Here is a 17223-nt window from a genome sequence, read left to right as displayed (position 1 = left end):
AGGTTTTGATGTAGTACCTAACTCATCCAATGCTCTGAAGATTGAACCAGAGCCCGTGTCAAGCATTTAGTATGATAACCAGCATGTAAAAAGTGTTCAATAAATGCTTTTATTATTAAGTGTATTTCATTATTTTTTTCATCGTGTAAATATTAGAACCTAAGAGCAGAAAGGGTTCTTTCAAATAAACTAGTCTGTATTATCCGATGTAAGATTTCTAAATTATTGATAAAAAACGGTCTCTGTTTAAATGAGTGTTTACAGGCAACCCTGTAGTTCTTAACTTATTTTTATTTTTTTAAGTTTATTTATTTTGAGAGAGAGAGAGAGAGAGAGAGAGAGCAAGCACAAGTGGGGGAAGAACAGAGAAAGAAGGAGAGAGCAAGAATCCCAAGCAGGCTCTACACTGTCAGTGCAGAGCCCAGTGCAGGGCTTGAACTCACAAATCATGAGATCATGACCTGAGCTGAAATCAAGAGTTGGACACTTAACTAACTGACTGAGCCACCCAGACACCCCAGCTCTTAATCTATTTTATTTTATTTATTTATTTTTAAAGTACATTATTTTATCTTTAGAGAGAGAGAGAGAGCACAAATAGGTGAGGGGCAGAGAGGAAAGACAGAACCCCAAGCAGGCTCTGAGCCGTCTGCACAGAGCCTGATGTGGGGCTCAAACTCACGAACTGTAGATCATGACCTGAGCTGAGATTGAGAGTCAGAGGCTTGAGTGACTGAGCCACCCAGGTGTGCCTTAACCTATTTTAAATCATATAATCTTTCGGGAAAATAAAATCTGTTCAAAATGATGGTCTATCCCCTCCTCCTAAATGCATATGCCCATATATATATACAGAATCTTGCATATAATTTCTTTGAGCATATAGACACGCGCATCTCCCAAACATATGTATATACTCAGAATCTGCAGGTTAAAAGTCCCTGTGGTATCTACTATGTACATTCACCCAGAGATATCCTCTTCTACCTTCTGGTTCTACCCTCTTTTCCTACATCTACATAAGCCTCTTCTTTTTATTTTATTTTATTTTATTTTATTTTATTTTATTTTATTTTATTTTTTAATATATGAAATTTATTGTCAAATTGGTTTCCATACCACACCCAGTGCTCATCCCAAAAGATGCCCTCTTCAGTGCCCATCACCTACCCTTCCCTCCCTCCCACCGCCCATCAACCCTCAGTTTGCTCTCAGTTTTTAAGAGTCTCTTAACATAAGCCTCTTCTTAACACTTCTTGTCCATGGTAAATGATCCCAGTTCCTTCAACCATCTTAACATCAGAACTCACTGATCCATAGCAGCCTCTTGATTCTCTCAGTCTTTGCACTTTCTCTCCAGGGGAGGATCATCATTCAGATTTTTTCAACTTTTGAAACCATAGTTGGATATGTTGACGGTGTGAAATCCAATAGCACTGGAGGGCTTTATTCGCAGCCCATCCCCCATCCCTCTAAACCTCAAGCCCTACTCCTCAGAGACAGCCTTTTTTAAATTATCTTTTAAATTTTTATTACTTGAAGACAGCCTTCTTTAACTCTTCCTGAGTCATGGATTTCTCCATGACACCAAATAATAGCAGTGTGTGTGTGTGTGTGTGTGTGTGCGCGCAAATATCACATATTGATCAAATGACTCTCCTTTGAATGAAAAGGCGTTGCTTACATGCTCTTTCTCCCTTCTCACTCCTCCCAATCTAAACTTTTTTTTCTGGTCCTACTGGTTGTGATACTTTAAAATAATACACTTACACATTAATTATCACATTATCAATTTAAGACAGTATCTCTCTACTCATCAAAATGTAAGATAAATCCTCAGAATGGATCCAGTATTTCAGGTGTGTTCTACACTGTTATAGGCGCTGTGACCGCTTTCAAGTCACTTGTTTTCGCATCGTGATTAAGTCAATCCATCAGGAATTTTGCTTACCTTGAGGCTCTGTGCAAAACTCTTAAATCTTACTCCCACGAACAAATAATCAAGCCAGACGTTTACCATCCTACCCTCAAAAATCTGATGCTTTAAGCTAAGACTAGGATTTTCCTACTTTTTGTTCAAAGTTTCCAAGTATGACAATATAGTTTTGAATCCTAATTCAGCTATATTGACAATTCCTCCCTAATTTGTCCACATATCCCATGAGACATAATAGATGTTCAATAATTTTTTTTTTAATTTGTTGAACATTGTGGCTCAGCTAATAACTATTTATCCAGCTCATTGGTGGAGTTCATCAGCTAGGATAAAATCCAAGAATATAGAACCCCATAAAAACTTGCCTCACTTCTGCATCGTTATTCACCCAATTGCAAATCTCATAAAATCCACAATGACATTTTATGAAACTTTTCAAACATCTTATAGAAATAATTATGCTTAATGTATAGGGTAATCTCTCCATCTACCAACAATTATAACAAACTTAAAATGACCTAGTCAACCCCTGCCAGATAAACAGCATTACCAATCCTTCTAACCCCAAGAATATATATTTATGAAGTAAGTTGGTTCTGTGGCAAGAATTTTTCATTAAAGAACCATTCTGGTTCTTAAACATTACTAAATTATTTCTATTTAAACTATTCTGGCAATACTCCAGAATATATTTATCCTCAAAAATATAAATACTATAATAACAAAGACTTGCAAATATTTTTCAATGTGCTCTAAATATAAATAGAATTGATAAACTTATTTTGAATGTTAAAGCCACAAGATTAGACTTATCTCCATCATTCTCAAACACTCGTACTGCTTATAATCGTTATACCCTCATTGTTCAGAATCCTGTCTTGTTTAGTATAGACTCCCTTCTAAAAAATAGAAACTAACTTCATGTCAGGATAATAATCTGGGGCATAGTTGAATAAAGATTAATAATAACTCAACAGTATTAATGGACTATAATTTTCACAGAATCATTTTCCACTGTGTTGTTCAAGTAATTTATATTGCCTTTCATATTTTATTGACACTTAGTTGCATAAATTAAATGAAAAATTAAAAATAGATGAGCGATAACCTCTTGTCTATGATAGGTCAGTTCTTGCTATTAGCAATCAAAACTAGAAATATGTTTTTATCAAAATGTGTATATTCATTACTTGTTCTTAAAATTAATTTTATTGTTCTGATTTCTCTTCTTCCTCTGAAGATCCCTTAACTCTCTTAGTGATCCTCGATCCCTTTAAGTCCCCTCCCATCTTTAATTCTCTAATTTTTCTCTCTGTTGAGAATCAAAGCAACAATATTGATGTATTACCATCATTGCACAGAACAGTGTTCTAGTATGCTCTTAGAAATCATGTCACATACCATGTTTTCCAGTTTTTCTACGCTACCACGTTCTATACAAATGGTTCTTAATCTTGACGTTAGAAACACCAATGGTACCTTAGAAATGACCTATTTGGGCCCTTCTGCCAGGTCTATTAATCAGAATCTCTGAGGATGGGGCTCAGGTATTAGTGTTTTGTTTCCTTGTTTTTGTTGGTTCGTTTTTAATTTCCCAAGCATTTCTTTTGCATTCTACCTTGACTGCTTCTCTACATGGTTTTAAGGTCAGTGCTAATATCCTTGAACAAGAAATCTTTCTCTCAGCTTAGTCAGTAATATTATGTGGCTTGGCTTTAAACCAGATAACTATATTCCCCTTCTTTCCTCATCAGTCTTTACGCTTTTAATCACAAAAATATCTCACGTTAATTCAGTTTTATTAATCACATTCTTTGACAAAATGTAACTTAAATATCTAGTTAGTATTTGAGAAGCCCGGGTTCTTCTCTGTTACGTTGAAATTGACTTCAGGGATAGAATTAGGCTACAGTGTAGAAAGACATATATTTAATACCAATTTTCATTCCAGATTTCCTAGAGAGGTTTTCGTCATTCTCAGTAGGAAAAATAGACAGACTGACAAACATCTAAGCTTAAAACTTACAATTGAACAATTGATGCTTTTTTATTTTATATTTTCCGCAAATTTTCATTTAAACTGCACATCCGGCTTTCATCATGATAGCTGAGAACTTGTGATGTCCGTCCACACTCAGCCTTCCTAAGTCTAGTCCTTGAAATGGCATGTTTGGGAGCTTTCTATTTCATCTCCATTTTTATATTAAAAGGAATGAGTACCCGAGCTTATGATTTAATAGCATGACAACAGTTAGCTTTTTACGTAACGATGCGGACATATTTTTCTGCCTAAACTTCCCCTTGTTTCAACTGTTGGCCATTTAATAATGCAGGATTATCAAAGCAAATATTTTGTTATTTGTATACATTAGAACAAGAAGTCACTGGGCTGAGACCAGACACCCAGACCCTCATTTTAATACTACTCCAAGTTGGCAGTTCAGGTATGCAATGTTACCTTTTCATTTCCTCACCTTTCTCCTAAAGGGACCCCTGCCAGCTCTGAAATTCTCTCAATTCTGTCTAGAATGTACCGAGGTTGCTCAACCTATTATCTGTGCATCCCAAAACAACAACAATTCAAACAGATTTAAGAACGTGCACTCTGAAGACTGGACCAAAGAAATGTAGGACCTCACCATGTTGTCAGTCTAATTTTGCTGAAGAATTTTTTTCCCTGCTTCCTGCAAGAGACAGCATCATTTCACATAAACATAGTAAAACTGTACTAAACAGATACGAAAATAAATAAATAAAACTGTTATTTCGTCCTCTACTAGATTTGTAAATGGGTAACTTCATGGATGGGTGGATGCATGAATAGATACGGATAGATAAAGAATCTGTTTTCAGTGCACTTTCTAAAACCAAATCAGCATTATTTATATACTGGCAACATCTCCAAGTTTTTCTTTTAATTTTTTTTTAACATTTATTCATTTTTGAGAGACAGAGAGAGAAAAAGCGTGAGTGTGGGAGGGGCAGAGAGAGGGAGACAACAGAATCAAAAGCAGGCTCCGGGCTGAGCTGTCAGCACAGAGCCCAACACAGAGCTTGAACTCAGGAACTGTGAGATCATGACCTGAGCTGAAGTCGGACGCTTAACCGACTGAGCCACCCAGGCGCCCCTCCAAGTTTAATTCAAAGTAGGAGACAAAAGAGGTTTATAGTTTCCCAATAATGATATAAAAGTGAGGGAAAGAAAAGTAGAAAACAGACTCAGGTGACTATCAAAGTGAGACCTGTTTGGCTTCATCAAACATTTGCTACTAACTCCTGCAGTCCTGTAGGGGATAGATATAAAATGAAACAAGAAAAAGGGAAAGAGAGTATGTATCACGAGGGGATTTTGAGGACAGCAGTACAGCCGCTCAGCTCTCCAGGGTAATCCACAAAAATGGATAACCTACTTGCAGACGATAGCATAACAGGACCTGATGGAATTGGGTCTCCTGAATAGTCCTTTATGTTTTAACAAGCTTATTTATTTAGAATTTAAGCCTCTGGATAATCCACGAAAGCATCACCAGTGAACCCTTAAAGGCTATTTTGTTTGACATGATATATGCAAGCAAAAGTATTCTACTGAATACCTCAGATAATGTTTTATCATAAAGTCATAGAACAGAGTTTCCTTTAAGAAATATTTTTACCAGTTTTTTCCCCCCAGGATTGAAGTCAAACCCAAAATATTGGCTGGAAATTAAAATCTTCTCTTGAGCTAATCATCTTTAAATTGTTACCAGAACCATTATCTTCTCTGTTTTTTTGTTTTGTTTTGTTTTGTTTTGTTTTGTTTTGTTTTCATTCTTTTCAGTGAAAATGAGAGAAGATCTACAGCTCTAAGACTTAAATTTCTGTTAGGTGTTGGTTTGTATATTCTATTGCTGAACTAGAAAAAGTCAAAACCTTTCTAACTAACACTGTGAATTATTCTGCAAAAATCTCATTGATGTCCTAGTTCAGCCTTAATAAATTTAAATTTAATAAACTCAAGTTTAATACACTTAACTAATACCAACATTTTATTTCAGGTGATACCCTTTTTCAGATCAAAAGTTTACTTGGGATATTGAAAAAAATCTCAATTAAACTGATTTTTTTGCCCTTATCATTACTCACATAACAGAATTTTTCTTAGTCTTCAAAACATTTTTTTTCTAATTTTGCTTTTCAAAGATCACCATTCCTATCTTATTTTACAAAGTAAACTTAAACACTTCAAATTTCTTTCTTCCTCTCTCTCTCTCTCTTTGTTTCTTCTCTCTTGAGATCTATACTAATCACAGCTTTGAAGCAAACAAATGAAAACCAGCTGGAACAAGAGAACTCTGGTTCAAGTGTCATTACAGTCTAGGTTTTTGTAGGGGGCCTTTCTGCTTCAAAGGAACACAGTTCTGAACAGAACATCATTTCTGCTGCCTTGCTGAGTTTTCAAGGAGTGGGAACAATCTCCACAGATCCAAAAGAAAAAAGAGGAAAAAAGTAACAAACTTAACACGGAAAAGCTCCTACAACCGGGAGCTTGAGCCGTGGACCATCCGCTAGGTGCAGGCACCGACCATCCGCTAGGCGCAGGCACCGAGGCAAGACTGTTCGATTAAACTGGACAAGAGAAAGGGAGCACGTAGTAGCCGTAGGCGGCATCCTTGCTCGCTTCCACCTTCAGAAACAAATAGAAATTTCTGGAGGAGAGCATCTCCAGTTTAGTTCCTCAGAATGCCTAGAGTTTAGCAACAGTGACAAATGAGGTGACAATAAAAGATAACAAAACATAAAAAGGAAACAAGTCACCAAGAGAAAGAATCACCAGAATAGCCAATATCGGATTTAGATCTTTCAAAGTCCAGATACTGGAATTATTACATAAGGACAGATAATAATTACGTGGAAATGAAAGAGCTAGAAGTCAAAATCCCCAAAATGAGCAAGCACCAAAAGACTATCCCAAATTACCAGTTAACAAAAATGTTTTAGAAGAAAAATACTACATTAAAATAAAAAACTCAATGAATGGGTTATATAGACAGGGGCCACACCTCCTAAAGGTGGTCACACTTGCTAAGATACGTACAAAAAACCTGAACAAGGAATGGGAAAGAGATTCGTGGCATGAAATTTTTCTGAAAGATGGCTAAAAGAATGAATACATGGTGAGATAGAGGCTGTGGTTTCTCAGTACTTTACAGATGTCGAATATCATCATTCAATCAAATTTCAACCCAAATACTAGTGTATTTTTTTTTTTCATGGAACATGAATATTGATCCTAAAATGTACTTGGAGGGATAAAATGCAGAAGACAGTTAAAACTGAAAAAGGGAAAGAAGTAGAAAATGACCTACCAGGTATCAATAGTTATGCTGGTTGGATAGTGTATTATGTAGGAAAAGACAAGTAGACTGATAGAAAGAATAAAGCATCCAGAAACAAATTCATATACATACAGTAATTCAAATGATGATAACAATAGCATTTCAAACCAGTGAGAGACAAATTATTCAAAAAATAATTTGGATATCCATTTGTAGGAAAAAAAAACTTTAGATAAACTGCAAAGGTAAATGCAAAATATATTCAACAACAGAAAAAACTATTGGTAGAAAATAAAGGAGATATTTCATATTTTATAAATAGGAAGTATGGAAGACATTCCTAAGCTAGATATAAAATCTAGAGCCATAAAGAAAATCATTTCTTATATGCTTGAAACAAGTGAAATATTGCATTATCTATAGTAAAGGAAAATTAAAATATTTTTCAAACTACTACAAATCAATAAGAAAAAGACAAGAGCTAATAAGATGAAGGGCATGATCAGGTAATACACCCCCCAAAAATAAATAAGGAAAAAGAAATCTGAAAAAGAAACTCATCATAGGTTTTTGTCCATCAGATTCACACACAAAAAAGTGACCACATTAATAGCATCCATTATTGACACGATTGGAGAAACAGGCATATTTACACACGTCTGATAAGTATATCGACAAGTACAATGTTTCTAGATCTAAATCAGGATTATTTAAAAAAATTTACTGTTTATTTTTGAGAGAGAGAGAGAGAGAGAGAGAAATAGAACGAGTGGGGGAAGGGCAGAGAGAGAGGGAGACACAGAATCTGAAGCAGGCTCCAGGCTCTGAGCCATCAGCACAGAGCCCAATGCGGGGCTCAAATTCTGACTGGTGAGATCATGATGTGAGCCGAAGTCAGATGCTTAACCAACAGCCACCCAGGCGCCCCGAAATCAGCAATATTTAAAAAAAATATTTAAGGAATGCATCTCTGTTGACCCAAGAGCATTCAATCTAGGGACTTATATTAGTAACTTATCACAAAGAAATTAACATACAGTGTTTTAAAGTGTGTGTGTGTGTGTGTGTGTGTGTGTGTGTGTGTGTGTGTGTAAGACGGTTTATAAAGGTTGGGGCACCTGGATGGTTCAGTCGGTTAAGCTTATCACTTTGGCTCAGGTCATGATCTCAGGGCTCAGGTCATAATCTCCTGGTTTGTGAGTTTGAGCCCCCCATCAGGCTGTCAGCACAGAGCCCAGTTTGGATCCTCTGTCCCCTTCTCTCTCTGCCCCTCCCTCACTCATGCTTGTACATGCTCTCTCTCTCTCTTTCTATCTCAAAAATAAACAGAAAAAAATTTTAAAAAGATTGTTTATAACAGTAAAAACTTAGAAATATCTTTTACAATCAACAGGTGCTTGATAATAAAGTTATGACTATCTATTACTATGGATTACTATGCATCAAGTAAAAATTCAGGTCTCTGTGTAGTCACACAGAAAGATCTCCAGGAGCTATTCTTTAAGGAAAACCAAGCTGCAGAAAAAATGTCTTGTATGATACCATTTACATAAAAACTAATAATAAATACTACCTTGTATTTGTACTCATACACAAGATAGTATATATAATACTATAATACAATACAATATAACATAATAAAATAAAATATATTATATTATTATATATACATAATATATAATACAGTTAACCCTTGAACAACATGGGCTTGAACTCTGCAGGCCCACTTATATGTGATATTTTTTTTTTAATTTTTTTTTTTTTTTAACATTTATTTATTTTTGAGACAGAGAGAGACAGAGCATGAACGGGGGAGGGGCAGAGAGAGAGGGAGACACAGAATCGGAAGCAGGCTCCAGGCTCTGAGCCATCAGCCCAGAGCCTGACGCGGGGCTCAAACTCACGGACCTCGAGATCGTGACCTGAGCTGAAGTCGGACGCTCAACCGACTGAGCCACCCAGGTGCCCCTGTGATATTTTTTTTAATATAAATTCAGTATAGTGCTGCAAATGTATTTGCAAATGTATTTACTCTTCCTTATGTTTCCTTAGCATTGCCTTTTCTCCACCTTACTTTGTGGTAAGAATACAGTCTATAATACATAAAATATACAAAATATGTGTTACTCAACTACTTATGATTAACTTACTTATCAGTAAGACTTCTAGTCAACAGTAGTAGGCTACTGGTAGTTAAGTATTTGAGGAGTGAAAAGTTATACATGAAGTTTTGGCTATGTGTGGGGTAAGTGCCTCTAACTCCCACACTATTTAAGGGCCAACTGTATAACAAAAATTATGAGAAGATATACATCAAGGGTTAATAATGGCTGTTTCTTGGGAGAGAAATGGATTTGAAGGGGAAATAAACAAAAGGAGTATCCATTTTTTGCACTACATTTTTCCTCATTTATAATTTTTATGGAAGGGCATTAACCTATTTACCTGTGTAGGTTTTTTTTTAATTTTTTTTTAATGTTTATTTATTTTTGAGACAGAGAGAGACAGAGCATGAACGGGGAAGGGTCAGAGAGAGAGGGAGACACAGAATCTGAAACAGGCTCCAGGCTCTGAGCTGTCAGCACAGAGCCTGACGCGGGGCTCGAACTTACGGACCGTGAGATCATGACCTGAGCCAAAGTCGGATGCTTAACCGACTGAGCCACCCAGGTGCCCCTTTACCTGTGTAGTTTAAACAAAATGAAAATGGCTTTGTTTCTGGATGAACAGAGGGAAGTTGAGGAGGAAGAGTACACAGAAGAAAAAGGAAGACAAGCAGGTAAGATATAATCATAACACAAAGTCTCACTTTGTATTTTTCTTATCAACTTTGGGTCTACAATGTAGAAATCAGGGTCTGAAAAAAATCAGAACCTTAAACAAACATTCCTAAAATTTTTATGGAATCACAAAAGACCCTGAATAATTACAGCAGTCTTGAAAAAGAAAAAGAAAGCTGGAGGCATCACAATTCCAAACGTCAAGCTATGTTATGAAGTTGCAATCATGAAAACGGTATGGTACTAACACAAAAACAGACACATAGATCAATGGAACAGAAAACCCAGAAGTGGACCCAACTTCTGGCCAACTATATGGCCAACTAATCTTTGACAAAGCAGAAAAGAATATCCATTAACAAAGACACTCTCTTCAACAAATGGTATTGGAAAAACTGGACAGCAACATGCAGAAAAATGAAATTTTCTTATACCATACACAAAAATAAATTCAAAATGGATGAAAGACCAACATGTGACACAGGAAACCATCATCAGCCTAGAGAACACAGGCAGCAACCTCTTTGACGTTGGCCTGAGCAACCTCTTACCAGACACATCTCTGGAGGCAAGGGAAACAAAAGCACAACTTGAGCTATTGGGACTTCATCCAGATAAGGAACAAAGGAAATAGTAAAGGAAACAATCAACAAAACTAAAAGGCAGCCTGTGGAATGGGAGAAGATATTTGCAAATTACATCTCTGATAAAGGGTTGGAATCAAAGATCTGTAAAGAACTTATCAAACTCAACACCCCTCCAAAAAAATCCAGTGAAGAAATGGGCAGAAGACACGAGCAGACATTTTTTCCAAAGAAGACATCCAGATAGCTAACAAACACATGAAAAGATACTCAACATCACTCACCATCAGGGAATGACAATTCAAAACTACAATAAGCTACCACCTCACACCTGTCAGAATGGCTAAAGTTTACAACACAAGGAACAACCAGTGTTGATGAGGATGTGGAGAGAGGGGAACCATCTTATATTATTGGGAATGCAATGCAAACTGTTGTAGCCGCTGTGAAAAACAGTATGAGTTTCCTCAACAAGTTAAAAATAGAACTATACTACGAATCAGCAATTGCATTAGTATACTAGGTATTTACCCAAAGTATACAAAAATACTGATTTGAAGGGGCACATGCACCCTAATGTTTACAGCAGCATTATCAGGAATAGCCAAATTATGGAAAGAGCCAATGTGCCCATCAACTGATGAACGGATAAAGAAGATGTGGTATATAGATACAATGGACTATTACTCGACCATCAAAAAAATGAAATCTTGCCATTTGCAGTGATGTGGATGGAGCTAGAGTGTACTATGATAAGCAAAGTAAGTCAGTCAGAGCAAGACAAATACCATATGATTTCACTCATATGTTGAATTTAGAAAAACAAAACAGATGAACATAGGGGAAGTGGGGGGAGGGGGGAAGAGAGGAAAGCAAGCCATAAGAGAGTCTTAGCTATTGAGAACAAACTGAGGGTTGATAGAGGGGAGGTGGGTGAAGGATGGGCTAAATGGGTGATGGGTATTAAGGAGGGCACTTGTTCTGTTATGCACTGGCTGTTTTAAGTGATGAATCACTAAATTCTACTCCTGAAGCCAATATTACACTATATGCAACTAGAATTTAAGTAAAAATTTGAAGAAAAAAAAAAGAAGAAAAATCACAACCTTAAATGAAGGATTAAGTTCCAAAGTGATATGATTCTGATGGGCAAATCAGGTGAAGAGCCTAGAAGAGTTAGGAGCAATAGAAGAGGCTAATCAGGCTCACGGGTTGCAATGTTGGCCTCCAGCAGAGAGATCTCTGCTAGGCTTTGAAAATCCTTTTACTCCCCATGGTAATTCCTCCTCCAAATCCCCAAGTTACTGACCCCCAGCAGGGTGCTGTCATTAGTGAAGTTTAGGAGTCTAAAGCACAATGTAAATGGACTATTATTTAGTGTGGTACCAAATTTACCAAATTCTATAGGGATAAATTTATTTAATCATCACTGGAAAATGGTACTACAGCAGTCTTCCAAAAACAAAACAAACAAAACAAAACAAAACAAAACAAAAACCCACCACCTGAAGTCTCAGATCATTTTTGGAAGAAATTATTTAGATCTAAATTGCTTTGGTCTGAAAGTCTCTAACTCATTGACAAAAATATGATTCATTCAAAGGCTCTTTGAAAAAAAAAGATGTTGTCTTTCATTTGCCCTGTTCCTTTACCCTAGTCCCATAAAACATCCAAAAGAATTGTATAGCAATAAAGCAAAGGCTTAACCTGGTAGTAGAAAGCCCTGTTTGTTATAAAGACGTAAAGACTAAGATTACTATGCCTTTATCAAAGTGAAATGGATTTAGACTAATGTAAAAGACAGCATGACAAGCTTTATTACAACGTAATGGTTTAGAAGTCAAAGCAAAAATAGAATGATAAAACAGCTTTGGGAGAGGCTAGGTAGTCTTAACATTGATGATACCTATACACAATCAACTGTGACTCTGATGACTTTTTTTTTTTTTTTTTCACTCGCTTTTAAAGTTATAAAACCCTTTGTGCATTAAAACCGCAGTGGGTAACTGATGTCAGCCTTCTCTGGCTCTCAAATGATTTCAAGGAGAAACCAAAAACAAGAAGCAGAAAACCAGTTAAGCAGAAGCATGCAGGAAGTATTTTTGAACAATCATATATGATAGAAACACAATGTATTAAGATGACCTAAGGGGTCTTTCACACATCTGTGTGGAAATCAGTAAACCTTAATTTTTACAACCAAAGTCTGCCTTGTGACACGCAATTATACCTTGGAGAACTGCTTGCGAGCATGTATACCCTTCCCTTCGTTTTGTATACAATCCCCTATAAATTGACAAACTTTGGGGGCGCCTGGGTGGCTCAGTCGGTTAAGCGTCCGACTGCGGCTCAGGTCATGACCTCGCGGTCCGGGGGTTAGAGCCCCGCATCGGGCTCTGTGCTGACAGCTCAGAGCCTGGATGGAGCCTGTTTCAGATTCTGTGTCTCCCTCTCTCTGACCCTCCCCGCTCATGCTCTGTCTCTCTGTCTCAAAAATAAATAAACGTTAAGAAAAAATTTAAAAAATAATAATAAATAAATAAATAAATAAATAGACAAACTTTGGAGCAGTTCTTCAGAACAACCTGAAATCCTGTCTCCCAGGGTAGAGTCTTCAATAAGACAAATAAAGTGTTTACTAACCCACTCTAAGATGGGTTGTTTTTTTTTTTCTTTCACTCAACACTTTCATGGAATTCTGTAATGATAAAATACTTGTTATTTGTTTCGTATTTGTTTGATAAAGACTCATTCATTTAAGATGTATGGACGAGTTACTATGTGTTTGGCACAATTCAAAAAAGATATAATAGTCCTTAACCTCATCGATCCCATCGGCTAATTGATAGTTACACTATTTTATATGTCCCATTTAACATGTGTTTAAGTACATTAATATGTGCTATGTCCTGGGAAACAGAAAAAAACGAACTCAACAAATAACCTTTGTTCTTAAGGACTCAAAATCTAGGAAAAGATACATGTATAACCTTTGAGTACCCAAAGCACATTACTGTTCAATTCAGTAGTGGAAGTTATATCCAAGTGCTCAAAGATCTCAAAAAATAAAACAACTAAATGTGATGAGGACATCAATAACGTTTTCAGTCTGAGTTTTTTGGTACTTTGGATTCATAGTTACATGTCTTCCCTTCAAGGTGTCAACAAATAACCACAGAACAAACACTACAAGGTGCCAGACACAGGGATACCAAGGATACAAGCCAAAAAGACACCACCCCCTGGTTAAGGAAGCAAACTAACAGTTAATTTTGAAACAACAGGATACATGTTCCAATAAGAGACACACAGGTGCAACTGGAGTGTGGAGAAGCAAACCCCGAAGTCTGTGTGAAAGACTCCAGAAAGTTTGAGACTGAGGGTGAAAAGAGGTTTGTCAATTGATCATCAAGGAGAGGGAACTAAAGGCAGAAGAAAGAGCACACTGCAGAGCCCTGAGGCAGCAGGGTGGGAACAGCCAACTGGGATATGGCTGAAGCCTTAAATGAATGAAAAAGAAAAGCAGGAAATAAAGTGGGGCTGACACACTGGGAGAGGGCTTTGTATGAAAGCTTAAGAATTCTGGAGTTGATACTTAGACGGAGGATTAGATGAAGTGCTAAAAAAGCTTTTTTTTTTACAAACCGCTTCATTAGCAGGACAAAGGGCAGACTGGAGTCAGATCATCTGGATGTAGGGAGAAATGTTAGGAAATCTTTGTTATATTTTGGGTAAAAGAAAAGGAGATTTTGAACTAAGAGCAGTGGCAGCAGAGAGGGAGAGGTGAGGCTGATAAACATATTTTGATGGTAGAATCAACCAGACTTGGGAGAAGATTGACACAATCGGTATTACAGCAAAATATACAAGTTTGGCAAGACCTGTGAGTGGGATGAGGCTAAGGAGTTGAAGATGAGTTTCTGTTTAGATTTTACATATACACGTATCACTTTAGAATAAAATAAAAAGTCAGATTCATTGAAAGCCTCAGGTGGGGCCTGTTCCCATAAGCCTATAGCCCTGCGCCCCTTCTCTTCACAACCAAGTGTCTTGAAATCTGTCACATGTTAACTGGGTCTATAAATTAGGCATTATGCAAAATGAAAGTTTGACAGAGAAACAAATGACAAGATTATTAGAGATTAAGAAATTTTCCTAAGGGGAATATGGGTAGTAAATAATGTGGTCAGGATTCAACCTGGATGCCTGGTTCTGATACCATGTTTTTGTCTGACATTTAACAAATATCCCATCAACATCACCAAATGGAAATGGACTGATTTACACAATCGAAATGTACTTAATGAACTTGATAGTCTTCAGGTTAACTTAAATTTCTAATTTACCGAATTTCTTCAATATAAAAAAAAAATAACTAATTAGCTGTGCCTATTCCACATCTTACAATTACCAAGCAACATTTCCCCATCGCTATTTTTTTTTTTCTATTGCATTAGTGAGAACTTTGGAAACTCTCCAGATGTGAGCTTCTAAGAGTGCAGCTATAAAGATTAAATCCACGAGTATATCATTTAGAAAAGTTTTTTAAGGAAATACTTTGTCTAGTTGCCCAGGACTATGCTTAAGTTACCATAAATATCTTTTCCTAATTTAGATTTCCAAAGACATAGTAGTTAGCCAGTATATTTTAAAAATCTACACCATCCCCCAGAGGAATTCAGGACCAAGGATAGATTTAGGGAGGAACCCAGGAGGCAGAAGTAAATACTTTCAATGTACGATATTGCTTACTTTATCTTTGGAGAAGCTGAAAAGTTGTTTTCTTGCAGCAAAGAATTGAACAGCTATTACGCTGGCTGAGTGACCCCAGAGGACACCAACCGGTTTAGAGACAACATAGGGGTTCCAAAGGCAAACTTTATTGTTGATGCCAGCAGTTGCTAACCAGAATTAGAAAGAAAAAAAAAGTGCTTTTAGTACATGAATAACCCATACCATTTTCTTTTTGAAATGAGTGCATATCGCACATCTGTAGGTTCTTAAATGCTTTCTGAGCACTAATGCACCCCGCCTGGAAGAAAGGAAGATCATGGCAAACTAACAGGCCTGAGTTCTATTACCGGAAAAGGTTGAAATGGAAGGAGACGTGGGGAACGAGTATTCATGGGGCCACAGGACAAGAGAGTCCCGTTTAGGAGGCAGCCAATGGCCCAGCCAGGAGGCCACAAAATCCTGCTTCTCAGTCCTCATGCTTTCCTTCTACTGCTAGCACAGCCTAGGAATATACACCAAGTTACAGTTAGTTATCCCAGGAGTAAGAAAGAACTAAACCAATATTTAAAGTTTCCAAATTAATGAAAAAGATATAGAAAAAATTATTTCCACTGCCATATAAACAATTGAATATTTACAAGCACACAAACAGCAGAATTATATTTTTGACCTGCTCTATTGAGAGAACAAGATATTTTTGAACATGAATTGGTTTTATTCAGGGAGCACATCAAGAGCATGTGGACCAGTGGTGTTTCTGGTCTGTGGAAACTCAGTAGAGCACTCTTTGTTTTTCTCTTCTTTGGGGCCGACTGTAGAGCTGAACTTATTCACTGTTCTCTTTCCAGCACTATGCCAGGTACAAAGTAGTGACAGTGTGTAGGGTTGAAATACTCAATCGATGAATCAATGAAATAGTTGATATTTGCATCCTTCCAAACTCAATTCGCTAACCCAACCTTATCAGATAGATCTACAATCCTCTTTGAAAGGTGAATATTGGCATATTCCTGAGTTTCTATTCAAGGTATCTTTTTTTTTTTTTTTTTTTTATTCAAGGTATCTTTTACTGTGATTGTCAGCCATGATTGTTAGGGATTTTAGAGACTCAGCCTCCTAGCTGATACCAATACTCTTCATGTGAGTGATAATTGTTACATGAGCGTTATCAGTATGACCCATTCCAAAGGCCATGTATCGCCATTCTCTACAACTACCCTGTTAAGTTTTAGTGCCTCACTTTTTCATAGTGTTTGAACTAATGTATATACCATATCAAATTATCAGCTTTCAAAACGTCACATATTTTAAATAGTTAGTGCCCGAAACTTTATAGCTTATTTCCTCAGCTAAAATATACTCTTTCATATCAAAAAAAGAACTCTCATTTTAAACTAAAACTAGGGTAATCTGAAAATGTTCAAAAAGCAGTGGGGGTTGCATTCTGAACAGTGAAAACCTTCTATATTTCATAGTTCTGGTGTAGGTGTGTTGTGGCTATAGAAGCAGCAGCAGCAGCCATAGTGGTAGTAGTAGTCATAGTCGTAGTAGTGGTAGTAGTAGTAATTGCAGTAGTGGCAGTAGTAGTGGTGGTGGTGGTAGTGGTGGTAGTAGTGGTAGTAGTAGTGGTGATAGTAGTGGTAGTGGTGGTGGTGGTTGTAGTGGTAGCGGTGGTGGTTGTAGTAGTGGTAGCGGTAGTAGTAGCAGGGGTGGTGGTTGTAGTACTAGTAGTGTGGTGGTGGTGGTGGTGGTGGTGGTAGTAGTTATAGTAGTGGTGGTGGTTGTAGTAGTAGTAGTAGTAGTGGTAGTAGTGTGGTAGTAGTAGTAGTGGTGGTGGTGGTGGTAGTAGTAGTGGTGATAGTAGTAGTAGTGGT

General features: G+C 37.0%; 1 protein-coding gene across 1 annotated transcript in view; it reads right to left on the bottom strand.

The window, feature by feature from the left end:
• WDR49 (WD repeat domain 49) overlaps nt 1-17223 on the bottom strand; it is a 139092-nt gene that overhangs the window by 81595 nt on the left and 40274 nt on the right. The window contains exon 7 of the mRNA XM_042903330.1: nt 15368-15516. Coding sequence (XP_042759264.1) covers nt 15368-15516 — 149 coding nt within the window. The remainder of the gene's footprint in view (nt 1-15367; nt 15517-17223) is intronic.

Source organism: Panthera leo, chromosome C2 (assembly GCF_018350215.1).
Source record: "Panthera leo isolate Ple1 chromosome C2, P.leo_Ple1_pat1.1, whole genome shotgun sequence".
In the NCBI taxonomy this organism is placed as follows: Eukaryota; Metazoa; Chordata; class Mammalia; order Carnivora; family Felidae; genus Panthera; species Panthera leo.
The sequence above is the reverse complement of the archived record's forward strand: the minus strand, read 5'-3'. Positions and strand labels throughout refer to the sequence as shown.